The sequence below is a fragment of the Barbus barbus genome, assembly GCF_936440315.1.
Source record: "Barbus barbus genome assembly, chromosome: 13".
Taxonomy (NCBI): Eukaryota; Metazoa; Chordata; class Actinopteri; order Cypriniformes; family Cyprinidae; genus Barbus; species Barbus barbus.
The window spans coordinates 1,694,866-1,709,586 of NC_136741.1; the positions used below are offsets into that span (position 1 = coordinate 1,694,866).

The 14,721-nt window shown below is 34.9% G+C and overlaps 1 protein-coding gene across 1 annotated transcript in view; it reads right to left on the reverse strand.

Annotated features, from left to right (window-relative positions):
• The window catches only part of LOC306879143 (plexin-A1-like), a 126,327-nt gene that overhangs the window by 40,420 nt on the left and 71,186 nt on the right, over positions 1-14,721 (reverse strand). Inside the window, exons 9-10 of the mRNA XM_079431886.1 lie at positions 11,908-12,022; positions 3,890-4,090 (exon numbers count right to left, since the gene is read on the reverse strand). Of these exons, the coding sequence (XP_079288012.1) occupies positions 3,890-4,090; positions 11,908-12,022 (316 nt within the window). The remainder of the gene's footprint in view (positions 1-3,889; positions 4,091-11,907; positions 12,023-14,721) is intronic.

Consider the following 14,721-nt stretch of genomic DNA (forward strand, 5'->3'; position numbering starts at 1 on the left):
GTATAAGCGAATAAAAGCAATCATGCATAAATAAACAAATAAATGCAATAAACAAGGACATAAATGTATGCATGCATATACAAATAAGTGCATAAATGCATGCATGCATATACAAATAAGTGCATAAATGCATGCATGGATATACAAATATATGCATAAAATAAGTGCATAAATGCATGCATTGCAGACAAAATCAATGTATCTAATTACACAAGATGTGCTCATCTGATATATATTACATCCTGTGTGCTGTGAAAGTAAAACTTAATGACTAAAAGTAATTTACGAACAACTGAAACAAAATAAAAAGCATATCAAAGTTAGAAAGCAAACTCCAAAAAAAGAAGTAAATACGAACTAGTGAACCTTTCAAAACTACAATAAGCCAAGTCATTGTTTCTTTCTTTTGTCTTGTTGATCTGATCTGCACACAATCACAGCAGTAATCATATGTTTGGCGGTTGGAGTCTCATGTGGGACGCTGAAGGATGTTGATTTAGTGATTCAGCTGATGGTTTAATGATCTTGTCCTTCCTCTGACCCTGACTATTGTGTCCTGAAGCAGGACCCTTGCTGCTCCGGGGATGTTGTAACATGGACCCCTGTGGGAAAACGCCTCAATCCTCCCAATGCAAATAAATATTATAATAACAGTGTGTGCTCATATCAAACTCACCTCATTCAGCTTGATTTAAGCGCCTAATTTGTTGTTCATTCAAATGTGAGACATAAAAAGCCACCAAGACGAGTATAGAATAATGCAATAAACGAAATGTTACAAAAACTCTTATATTGCTGTTGTGAGCTTAATTGTGGTAAACTAATAGCTTATCGTTTTCCACCTAAACCTCAGTTAAGAGTGAGAGAAGAATGCATCATTCCAACTCATCTCCATACAATAACTTCCATTAAAACAATATCACTCTCAAGTCCCTCCTTATTCAATTGTAAACTTCATTTCTCTTAAGTGATTAATGACTTAAAGCAGTTCTATATCTGCCATCCCGACACACACACACACACACACACACAGTCTCTCTCTCTGGATCAGGTGCAGTGAGTTTCTAAAAGCCTCCACTGTTGTTGAACGGCCCCCGGCCACAGTCTCTCTCTCTCTCTCCTTATCCTCTCTTGCTTCATTTTTCTTTACCGTAGTATCTATTACTGCGGTGTCGCTCTCACACTGTAATTAATCATCATTTTTTTATCGGTGTCTCCTCTAATTGGTTCTCATCAGAACTCTGCTGCACCTCTCTCACACACACACACACACACACACACACCTGCCGCCGCCGTCATCAGCTGTACGAGAGCCGCTCTATTCGTTTCTATTCTCCTCCAGCCTGTTTTCTGACAGACTGAAAGAGCTTCATAAAGGAAGATGAATTAAACACAGTGACAGATACTGTGTGTCAGACAGAGACAGATTAATATATTTATAAATAATTGTATGGATTATATGATTGGCATATTTATATATACACATTACCATATTTATATAAATTACCTTCCTAAAAGGGTCAGTACGATTTTTTAAGCAATTACTAGTTGTTTTATTCAGCAAGGTTGCATTAAATTGATTAAAAGTTTCTGCAAAGACGTTTGTAACGTTTCTTATTATATAAATGCTGTTCTTTTGATATTTCTGTTCATCAAATAATCTTGATAAATAAGATGCATTAATGTTTCCATCAAAATATTGAGCAGCACAACTGTTTTCAACATTGATAATAATCAGAAATGTTTGTTGAGCAGTAAATCAGTATATTATTATGATTTCTGAAGATCATGTGACACTGAAGACTGGAGTAATGATGCTGAAAATACACCTGCGCATCACAGAAATAAATTACATTTAAACATTTTCACATAGAAAACAGCTATTTTAAATTATTTTTTATTTTACAGCATGGTTTGCAAAAGATACAAACAGTAGTGTACACACTCAGCTCAGAAACACATTTGTCATCATCTAGCTTGACAGCCCTTCAAACCACATTTCCCATGAGCCCCTCTCACTTCCTGCTTTCCCTGTGCAGCTTTATCCAGTTAGAGGAATGCCAGCTGTGGTTTTCCCATGCATCCGAGCGCCAGCTCACGATCACAGCGGTTCAGACGGGGAGGAGTGTGTTTGTGTGTGACTCTGATGCAGTTTTTGGGTCTGTTCTGACCACTAGAGTGCAAGAAGAGCCTTCGGATGGAAACCACAAGAACACAATACAACCCAATCATCCAGAGAGAAACACTCAGCCAAACCCAGACAACGAGAGGAGCTGGTGTCCAAAAACACACGCCCATCTAGACAGACACAAACTGCTTATAATGCTCAAACTCTGCCAAATAAGTTTCTGCTTTCAACTAAAGGACAGCAGGACGAATCCTCCACCATCTGTGCTGCTTCATCAAAACAATAAGACACTGTGTGTGTTTGGAGATAAATACTGTTCTCATCTGCATCTCTTCTTATTAGATCAATGCGCCAGATATTATGTATGATTGCAACAGTGTGTGTGTGTGTGTAGGAATAACACAAGCTCAATATAATCTATCCACCTACAACACACACACACACACACTGAGGCTGGTGGATTAACCATAGATTATAATTCTCATTACTGTATTGATCTGCGTGCATTATCAGGAGCATCACATGCATGACTCTGATATGATCATGTGACAGGAACTTATTGATTTAGACAGTGATTTCAGATGAAAATAACACTGATCTTTTACTGTTTAACCACTTTATTATTTAACATGCTGAATCAATGCAGCACTGCTAATATGAAAGATTGTATCATTATATGTCATCATTGTGAGTTACTGCAAGTGTGTGAATGTAAAAACTTATCTAAATTCAGTTTCTTGTGTTTCTTGTGCCACATGACAATCTGAAATCTGCTGGAATATAATTAACAACGAGGCGCTAAAGTTATACAGTCTTCAAAAGCTAAATGCATTTTTTTTTTATGTTTTTGAAGAAGTCTCTTCTGCTCACCAGAGCTGCATTTATTTGATCAAAAGTTTGTGAAATATTGTGAAATATTATTACAATTTAAAATAGCTGATTTCTATGTGAATATACTGTAAAATGTAATTTATTCCTGTGATGCAAAGCTGAATTTTTTGCATAATTACTCCAGTCTTCCATGTCTAGAGAAGCACATTTCCATCACATAATTAAAAGAATGCTGTAGTAAATCATAATTATGGCATAAAAAACTCTAATTATGAAATAAATCGAAATTATGAGATACTAAGGCATAATTAGTTGAAATAGAAATTATGACAAAAAGCCAAACTGAGACAAAAAGTCAATTATGATATGAAAATAATTAGTCAACTTTTTTTTTCTTTTTGTCTAATAATGCGAATCTTAATATAATATAATATAATATAGCATGATTTTTTTTTTCATAATTTTGCAAAAAAAATGGTCTTCCATAAGCTTTACATGATCTTCAGAAATCATTCCAATATGCTGATTTTCTGCTCAAGAAACATTTCTGATTATTATCAATGTTAAACACAGTTGTGCTGCACAATCCTTTTTTTTTGTGGAAACTATGATGCATTTTATTTTTCAGGATTCACAGATGAATAGAAAGTTCAACAGCGTTTATTTAAAACAGATATCTTTCACTATATATGTCTTTACTCTCACTTTTACATTTATTCATTTGGCAGACGCTGTTATCCAAAGCAACTTAGAGTTGACTTCTGATCAATTTAATGCATCCTTGATGAATAAAAGTGTTGAGTTCCCAAAAAAAAATCTACCGACCCCAAACGTTTGAAGGCAACACACCTCAAGAGGTAAAGTATGCTTCTGTCACAATGAAGTCTAGAGCTGGTGTAGATGTAGAGAGCACTGAGGTGTGTAACTCACGGTGGTTTTCTGGCACTGGATGCTGGAGCTGTTGAAGCGCAGCGCCGTCACGCTCTGCGTCTCGCCCTGGATGTGGAAGACGCACTCGTAGTTCCTCTGGCCGGACTGAGGCTGTGGAAGGTTTCGGGCCGACAGCGTGATGGGCTTCGGGACCCCGACGGGGATGTAGATCTGAGTGGACGGCAGAATCTGAGGACAGTCCTGTGAAAACAAGACCAGCATCAGTTATCATCAGCTGACTCAAACACTTCTGGAAAGAGAAATAATTCTTATTGAAACAACAAAACATAGGAAGGACATCGAGCGATCAGTCGCGCAGACCAGCTGACATGTTTGACATTGGGTTATACAAGCCTGATGGGGAACATATGGAGCAACATCACGCAAAGACCTGCAGCAGAAACGAGCTGGACGCTGACATTATCTGGAGAATATCCCAGAATACCTCACTGCTCTGTGTGTGTGTGTGTGTGTGTGTGTGTGTGTGTGTGTGTGTGTGTGTGTGTGTGTGTACACTTGAGGAATAAAACATGAGTCAAGTCAGTCGAGGCCAATATGACTGGATGTTCAAACTATTTTTACTGTTTTTAAAAGAAATCTCTTCTGCTCACCAAGGCTGCATTTATTTGATTTAAAAAATGCAGTAATATTGTGAAATATTATTACAATTTAAAATAACTGTTTTCTATATGACTTAATTTATACATTTATAGCTACTTAACGTATATATCAAAATTCATATCTACATGCATAGTGTATATTGCATCTATTCATATAATAATTTAAAATATATATTGCTATATAATCTCTAGATTAGATTTATAAATATTACTCAAAATCATTTAAATCTAGTTAACATCATCTTTCTTTGATGAATAGTAAATTCAAAAAACATTTATATGAAAAAAAACAAATGTCTTGTCACTTTTAATCAATTTAATGCATCCTTGCTGAATACAAATATTTTATATAAAAAAAATCTTATTGACCCCAAACTTTTTGAATAGTAGTATATATATACATATTTATATAAAAATAATTCTACAGATAATTAACAATCTATATAAATAAAATCTGTAGTTTTTCTTAATATACAATTTTTTGTAACATTATAAATGTCTTTGCTGTCGCTTTTGACCAATTTAACGCATCTTTAATTAATTAATTTAATTTCAAATCTTTCTGACCTGAATTTTGAACAGTAATACATATACAGCGTGTGCTGATACAGTCATAACGCTTCATGTCAACAAGCACCGAGGATGGAAAAACAGGAGGACAGAAGACGGGAAGTTGACACAAAAAAGCTCGTATGAAACTATTTATGTATAAATACCATAAAAACAGTTTTACAGAGAATCTGGTTGGAGAACTGAGAGAGAGAGGAGGAAGTAGTTATTCCAATCTGATAAAGAATGAGACTCATAACCTCTCTCTGAATGATGCTGCTAAATGAAGCGGTGAAATCAGCTGTTAAGTGCGGTGTCTCTGAGATCGAGAGGATAAACCCAAGAGCAGGGGATTCCTCCAGGTGTTTAGACCGCTATTCCTCCTCAAACCGAAGGAAATTCTCCTGATGTCGTTCTGACTTCATGAGGAAACTGACAGTATTTTTGGTAACAGTGCTGGTTTCCTGGCTTCTGCTTATTTAGCGTAAAGAGTGACCGCATCAGCGTCCGGTCAGCCACCCACACATCTGTAAACCACAGCGACCGTACAGATGCAAACCAGCAACCAGATGTTTTAAGGAAGGATGTTTGCTTATTAAAACGGTCCAAAACTCTATTTTGCAGAACCAAACCTTGAGCTTTATGTGGCCAAACAACAATGGCCAAACCAAGGTATTGAGATTCAGTCAAACTGAAGCACCTTTGGTCAGTAAATAAGGAAACAATCATCCATATAAGAGCAGATAGCACTATTCAAAAGATTGAGGTTAGCAAGATTTTTTTAAAGAACTTGAGTAATATTTTTGTTCAGCAAGATGCATTAAATGGATGAAAAGTGGCAGTAAAGGCATTTATAATGTTACAAAAGATTTCTATTTCAAATAAATGCTGTTCTTTTGAACTTTCTATTCATCTGTGAATCCTGAAAAATAAAATGCATCACAGTTTCCACAAAAATATGATGCAGCACAACTGTTTTCAACATTGATAATAATCAGAAATGTTTGTTGAGCAGTAAATCAGTATATTATTATGATTTCTGAAGATCATGTGACACTGAAGACTGGAGAAATGATGCTGAAAATACAGCTGCATCACAGGAATATATTAGATTATATTCACATATTAAACAGTTGTTTTAAATTGTATTAGTATTTCACAATTTTACTGTATTTATCAAATCAATGGAGCCTTGGTGAGCAGAAGAAAATGTATTTTTTAAAAACATTTAAAAAAATCTTAACCTAAATAGACAATTATTAGCGCTGCTCATAGACTTTTGGTTTTACTTCATGCCATACCTGCTTCTAAAATATATCTCCTACCGTGAAATATTAATATTTGTTCCGGTAAGCCGGGGCAGAGCAACCATATTCAAATCCTTCCAGCGGCCCGGAGCACAAGAGCCATAAAATCCACTTTCAACACTGAAGAAAACAACTTTGTGCAATAAATGGAAAATGAGCCGTAATACGACTTCAAGAAGCCCATCAGAAAGCCACTGATCATTCTCAAATCAGAGTGCTGAACTAATTTAAATGTTTAAATTTAATTTCTTTAAATTAAATGGCCTTGTTTAAATATTTCTGAGTTAAATTAAATGGAAAGCAAACGTGGTTTAGATGTCAGAGCTCTTCAGTGTGTGATTACCCATCGACACACTCTCTATACTGACCTCATCAGCCGAGGACCTGTTCCCTAGTGAGCCGCCGGTGCTGTCTACATAGGGAGTGTCTTCAAAGACTGCATCCTAACTAAAGAAGCACCTCAGAAGTGACTGATATGAAGAACACAATACTCTACTAACAATGTAGCTAAGCTGAAACATAAATACACAGCACACACAATTATTGGGTGAAACTGAATTACTTTTTCATATTAATTGAAGTCAACATTTCTCTAGGCTCTGTCTGCTATCTTGGATGAATTTTTGCTGCCTTTAGGCTCCTTTGGGAACTTCCAGCCTACAAATTTGGAAATGTGGTGAGTTTGCTCTATGAAAAAATAATTGGATGCAATGAGCAATTCCATATTGTACTTCTCTCTTTTTCAATAACTGAAAGACAAGAAGCTTTATACTGCTAATTCAACAAAATAAAGAGTGTGTAATTGATGCTTTGAGTATTTTGTTATTCTTGCAGTGGCAAAGAAAATGAATTAGTAAATGCAGTTGTGTCGCACAGGCTTGTCGTCTCAATTTAATAAAATGAGTAGTATTTACTGTCAACTTCATGGCTATTCTTCATCAACAATAAACAATATTTCAATAAATTAATTATGCACAATTACAACTTTTACAAACTATTAAAATCATTCTTTGTTAATAGAATTAAATATAAAATAAAATAGAAATATTAAAGGAAAAAAACAGAAATGTCACCTTGGCAAGTTCTAAAACTGAAGAAATAAATAAGTAAATTAAAGCATAATAGCAATATTTAAAAATAAAAAGTGAAATTCAGAAATAAATACATATTGAAATTACAAATATAAAAATAAATCTACTTCTAACTATGAATAAATAATAGTATATAAATAATATAAATATTATTAAAATTACAAATATAAAAATAAATCTACTTCTAACTATGAATGAATAATAGTATATAAATAATATAAATATTATTAAAATTACAAATATAAAAATAAATCTACTTCTAACTATGAATGAATAATAGTATATAAATAATATAAATATTATGAAAATTAGAAATGTTGCCTTGGTAACTAACTGAAATAAAATAAATTGAAATAAAAATAAATTAAAGCTTAATAGTCATAAAAAAAAAAAAAAAAAGATATTCACAAAACAAAATTACTCAAATTTAAACAAAAACTACAAATTTTAAAATAAAAGCTAATTCTAAATATTAATAGATAATATAATGGTATATAAAAAATATAAATATTTAATGAAAAAAAAAATTGCCGAGGCAACTAACTGAAATAAGTTTTAAAACTGAAACAGAAATAATTAAAGCATAACAGAAATGTAAAAATAAATAAATGACCGATTCACAAAACAAAATGACAAACTTAATCTAAAATTAAACAATGCAAAAATGAAAGCTAATTCAAAATATGGATAATAGTATAACAGCATATAAACGATACTAGAATTACAAGGATACCAAATATTTTCCATCAGTCATGATTCACTAACTGACAGTTTCGCCATCGGTGATCGTGGGGTTTCACACCTCAGAAATACATCATTCGCACTTGAATGCAGCGTGATTCATGACACGCCGCAATGCATTATGGGATTGTCTTTTCAGTGTGGGACACAATGAGAGCCCGCTTTAGAATTCGACAGAAGCGAGTTATCTTACAAGACAGCACAGAGCTGCTGCCTATCTTTAGGACTAGCTCCGCGTCAGGGCGCCAGTGAGGCCTAAAAATACTGTCTAGCAGCGTACGGAGCAGACACGCTACAAATAACAAGTGATGCGTATCAATATAAAAGTGATGGGAGCGTGAGAGGATGCGTGATGGTAAGAAGGTGTCGGCCAAGAACAAAGAAAGAGAAAGAGAAAGAGAGAGGGATGACAGGAGAGGAAGTAATCACTCTGATAAAGTCATTTCTCTCTCCCTCTCTCTCTTCTCCTCCTCTGGTTTAATTATTCAAAGTGGATTAGATCTGCGCTTCAGCTGCCCAAAGATGAATATTGCATAGAGAGAGAGAGAGGATAGATAAAACAGGGTGGCGGATATGAACTGAGAAGAAAGGAGCGAACAAAAGCAAAACGGGCTGAAAAACAGCTGAAAATGACTGAATATCAGCATGCTAAAGCAGAGAATTGTGGGTAATGGGGTCAAAGGTGATGCCAAATGCCATGTGACCCATTTTTAAGGTCTCTCTGGAATGACGGCTGATGTGTTTCACTGCATGCGTGTGATAAAACTCGCTCACTTCTGTCAGATCGACTTTAAGCGGCTGGCACTCATCGCCTAGTTGTTCTGCAGCTCTTAAAAAAAAGAGTCAGGAAGATAAGAGAATCCTACAGGAGGAACATCAGCGATGTGACAGGAGAAGTGAAAGAACAGACAGCGTAAAAGCAAATCATGTGTTAAAAATGAAGAGCGGAATCTTTCTGCCGCACTGATTCACATCTTTTCCGACTCAAAGCCTCTAACAGATGCCACAACTCATATATTCTGGCTTTGTTACTCGAATGGTGAGCAAACGTTCAGTGCAGACCTGCTGAGGTGCAGAAAAGACTGAAAATTAAGTGCAGAATCTGGGATGAGTCAAATTTGGTAGGTACATAAAATCACCAGTGACTTCATTATGAATATCAGCATGATTTACATTGAACTACATGACATTAAAAACAACCGTCTGACCCTCACTGATGCACTGATGAGTCTCAAGAGGTTCAAATCAAACACAAACCGTACACTAATGTAAAAAAAAATTCCCATGACGGAACATGTAAAAAAATAAAATAAAATAAAATAAAGAAAATTAATCCCACAATCGTTTCTTCCTCTTGAGGTCATTTAAAAAAAAAATAAAAAAAAAAAAAATCTTTTTTTATTTTATTTTTTATAAAACCTCTGCCTAGTGTTTTAAAACTGTGGTAAAATATTATATGTGACCCTGGAGCACACAAGCAGTCATGAGTCACAGGTATATTTGTAGCAATAGCCAACAATACACTGTATGGGTCAAAATTATACATTTTTCTTTTATGCCAAAAATCATTAGGACATTAAGTAAAGATCATGTTCCATGAAGATATTTAGTAAATTTCCTACCGTAAATATATCAGAACTTAATTTTTGATTAGTAATATGCATTGCTAAGAACTTCATTTGAACAACTTTAAAGGAGATTTTCTCAATATTTAGATTTTTTTGCTCCCTCAGATTCCAGATTTTCAAATAGTTGTATCTCAGCCAGATATTGTCCTGTCCTAACAAACCATACATCAATGGAAAGATTACTTATTCAACTTTCAGATGATGTAGAAACCTCAATTTAGAAAAATTATGACTGGTTTTGTGATCCAGGGTTACATATGAGGAAAAATAAAACAATTTCTCAACCTGCGTGAAGTCCAACTCAAACTTAGTTTATTATTTGTATATAGGATCACGCAGGGATCTGATCGGCTGTGGAACCTTCCAGAACCTCATTAGACTGTATGATGTTCACAAGCTGTCAGCGGACGGTTCGAGGGAAACTACAAGCGAGTGACGACACAGACGGACGCGGCTCCACACGCCAACCCGTGCGTTATTTTCCACCTCATTACGGCTCTTCCCTGCTTCTCTCTCGGTCCGAGCGCTGGAGAAACACATGGTGTCACATCTATAATGTAATCTCCCACGCTAGTGCCAAAGCCGTCTCACTCATACATTCTCCCTCCACACATCTGGAGTCTATTAGAGGAAACCAGCGCGTTTCATCTGCTCTCCTACAGGCTTTAAAAACACAGAATTATGGGAGATTCCCGGCGGACTAGCACTCAGCCAATGAGCAAGGGGCGATGACCGGACTCTCTCGTCTTATCTCACTCCTCTCGTTCGCTCCAGTACAGCAGATCAGGTTTCTCATGAGTGAAAATCTGAAGACGGAGGAGGAAGCGTGAGCAAGCACGCCAGAGATAAACACAACGCTCAGCGTCCAAACCAGCCACGATGCATCAGTTTTCCAGTGTCACTCAGTGAAAGCGAGAACAAATCAATGACATCTCGGCCAATCAGAACAAATTCCCCGTTTAAACTCAACGTCAAATGCAGTTTGCAACCCATTAGACTCGCATCGTGTGATGTGCGACACTCGTCACGTGATGCATTTACAACTGAAACTGGATATTTATTGAGAATAAAATGAGCAGGACTTGATTTTATTCATCAGTTTTGATTGGATGATTTGAGAAGAATTTAACATTTACTTAGTACATGAATTTGGGTTATTATACTTAACTAAACCAATATAAAATGAACATTAACTGAAATATAATAAAAACAATTGTTAGGTTAGCTAGTTGCCAGTGCAACATTTCTTAATTTAGTTGAACTAAGTAAATATTTAGAACTAAAACTGAAATAAAAATTATTACAAATCTGCAGATATATAAAGAAAAACTGCTAAAAAGGTCAACAACAGAAAACACAATTACTAAAACTATAACTGAATTTTTTTTTTAAATAAAACTGATTTAAAATATTAATACAATCTATAAAAGTATCTCAACAATACTAAAATAACATTGCTTTTACATTTTCATAAGAAATGATAAGAAAAAAGCTGGATAAGAGTAATATAAATATTCACAATAATTGTTTAAGTTTAATAATCAAATAAAGTTTGGGGTACGTATGACTTTTTTTTAAAAGAAATTACTACTTTTATTCAGCAAAGATACATTAAATTGATCAAAAGTGACAGTAAAGACATTTTTTATGTTACAAAAGATTTCTATTTTTTTTTAAATGCTGTTCTTTTGGGGCTACAATTTATTCATGAATACTGAAAAATAAAATGCATCATGGTTTCCATAAATATATTTAACAGCACAACAGTTTTCAACATTAATGAAATGTTTGTTGAGCAGTAAATCAGTATATTATTATGATTTCTGAAGATCATGTGACACTGAAGACTGGAGTAATGATGCTGAAAATACACCTGCGCATCACAGAAATAAATTACATTTTAATACATATTCACATAGAAAACAGTTATTTTAATTTGTAATAATATTTCACAATTTTTACAGTATTTTTGATCAAATAAATGCAGCCTTGGTGAGCAGAAGAGACTTCTTTCAAAAACATACTGACCACAAACCTTTGATCTTTTGGTAATGAGTAGTTATTTCTGGATGTGTTTCTTACCTCTGACATGTTCACGCGTCCCTCCTGGAAGGAGCAGTCGTTGGCGTTCTGCGTGCACAAGTGTCTGTATTTACACCAGTGACACGGGAACGAGCCGTTCACACAGGACAAGCACCTGGAAAGATACAGACACAGGTGAGACACACACAATCAAGCCAAAACACACATTACAGAGTCAGAAAGCACAGCGCTCCACACACGTCTTTGAGTTCTGACCTCACACGCTCTCATTCTGCCCACCAAAGTGTGTGAAATAATCTCTCATTCCCTCACAAAGATCCACTTTATTAGGTGTCTCCGCTTTAAGAAAGAAAGTGGGCGATGACAAAAGAGAGAGAGAGAGAGAGATCAAAAAGAGACGAGGATTTCCCATTAAACCATGACCAGAGTAGATGAGGAAAAAGAGAGAAAGCGAAAAAAAAATAGTGCACTGACTTGCAGCTTAAAGTCTACATTGGCAGCTGCCTATTTAGGGAACATACCAACTAAAACACAATCTTTTAGATTTGGATTTGGAACCATACATATAGACGGAAACTCAAAATACACACAGAAGTATTAGTGAAACGGCTCATTTTTAATTAGATTGAAGCATCTCTCACAGCCTCTGAAAGCATCTGAGGCTTCTGACTGCAATACAAAGTCATTTGTTTCAATTATTCAGTATTAAGTCCAGAAAATTGTTCTCTCAGTGACATTAATCAATGCTTTAGGACAAAGAGCTCTGACCTCATAATGGTTTCAAGCACTGGGTCCAATTGACCAATCAGCTGCTGCGTTGAGAGCAGCTGTCCAATCAGAGTTGAGAAATGATTGCCTAATGAAATCTACTATCTTAAAGAGAGCAGATCCGCAGTGCTTTTAACCTCTATGAGGATTTAATGTGTTATTAGATAAATCAGAAAATTGAAAAAAAAAAAAAAAAAATAACAAAAAAAGTTAAAATATATCAATAAATATAAAAATAACTATTTTATTATTTTACTATTTGGTAATATAATTAAAATTACTATTTTTTATTATCAGATAAACCAAAATCGCATAAAAAATCTTATACATACATAGGCTATGAGAGAATATATAAATAAGATAAATTTAAAATGCATCATTGTAATGTTTAGATTCTTTTTTTTTTTATATACATTCAATAAATCTAAAAAATATAAAGGATAACATTGGTTAACAAAATGTTCACTAAATCATAAGCCTAAATCATTCACAATAGCATGCGGTCTAATTTTATGAGCATGTGGAGTATTTTAACCGGCAGCGCTAAAGGATTCTGCTGCATAATTGTTGCATCTCTGAGTCCCGTGAGGAAACACAAGCACATGTGGTGGAGTGTGTGCGTTTGTGTGCTTGTGTAGGTAATGATCCCCCATCGAGGCGCCATTTGTCAGTTTGTTAATGCTGCGTCTCCAGAGACACATAATCTGCTAATCAGCATGAATAAATCCAGAGGGTGGTCATGATGGAGAACAAATGGATGCAGGTGAAACACACAACATGTCTAAGATATGCAAGTACATGCATAAACAGATAAAGACAGTAAAGATTGACAATCTGTAAATGCCACAATGCAATATTGCTTAGAGTAAGCGAATAAAAAGAAGATCATGAGGGACAGACGTTCATGTTTAACTTGATGTACTGTTGTGTACTGGGTGTGGATTAGACTATTAAAGAAATTTGCTTTTTCTTGCACTCTTAAAACTGAACTCTTCAAATGTATGGAAGCTTATTAAATATGAAAAAGGTAACTGTGACTCTCACAAAAATACAGCAATCGCATTCTGGTGCGGTCCAAACAACCGTACCGAGACCCAGCTGAAGAGGTGGTCTCGGTCTGCTTCCAAACGAACTCTGATGAACCAATGAACGGATGACCTTAACACATGTGTGGTTTTGTTTACAATTTCTTGTTCACCTGCAAAAAGGGCAACGTGAAAGCGAACCACACAAAAAAAATTGTATTTGGTCCGGACCAAAGCAAGTGAACTAGCGGACTTTCCTGGTGTAAATACACCCAAATTTATTCAGAATTGTAAGATATAAACTCCCAATTCTGCAATTCACTAAAAAATAAACATGCAATTGTGAGAAAGAGCTTCATTGTGAGATATAAAATGATTATGAAAAAAGTCTGAATTATGAGATATGAACTCGCAATTGAGAAAAAAGTCTGAATTATGAGATATGAACTCCCAATTTTGAGAAAAAAGTCTGAATTATGAGATATAAAGAATTACTAGAAAAGTCTGAATTATGAGATATAAATTCGCAATTGTGGGAAAAATGTATGAATGATGAGATAAATTTGCAATTGTGAGAAAAAAGTCTGAATTGTGAGAAAGAATTACTAGAAAAGTCTGAATTATGAGATAAATTCGCAATTGTGAGGAAAAGAGTATGAACTGAGATAGAAATTTGCTATTGTGAGAAAGTTATGAGACAAATTCGTAATTGTGAAGAAAAAAGTCTGAATTGTGAGAGAAACTCACAGTTGAGGAACAAAATCTGAATTATGAGATATAAACTCACAATTGTGCGATTAACTTGTGATTTCCAGTGGATAATTTCCATAATAATCTTCAGAAACATTGGGTGTAAAATTCAGACCCAGAGCCTTAAAACAGCAGCACTACATAATAAACAGACCGTATGTCCATTCATCACTGGTTTACACATTAAGCTCATTTCTATCCTGACTGAGGTCCATTTGGTTCCAACTTGCGATTCTTTTTTGTATTTTCTTTCTCCTCCATGTTTTCCCCGAACCTATTACCAATTCAATTTTAAACTACGCAATCTGGT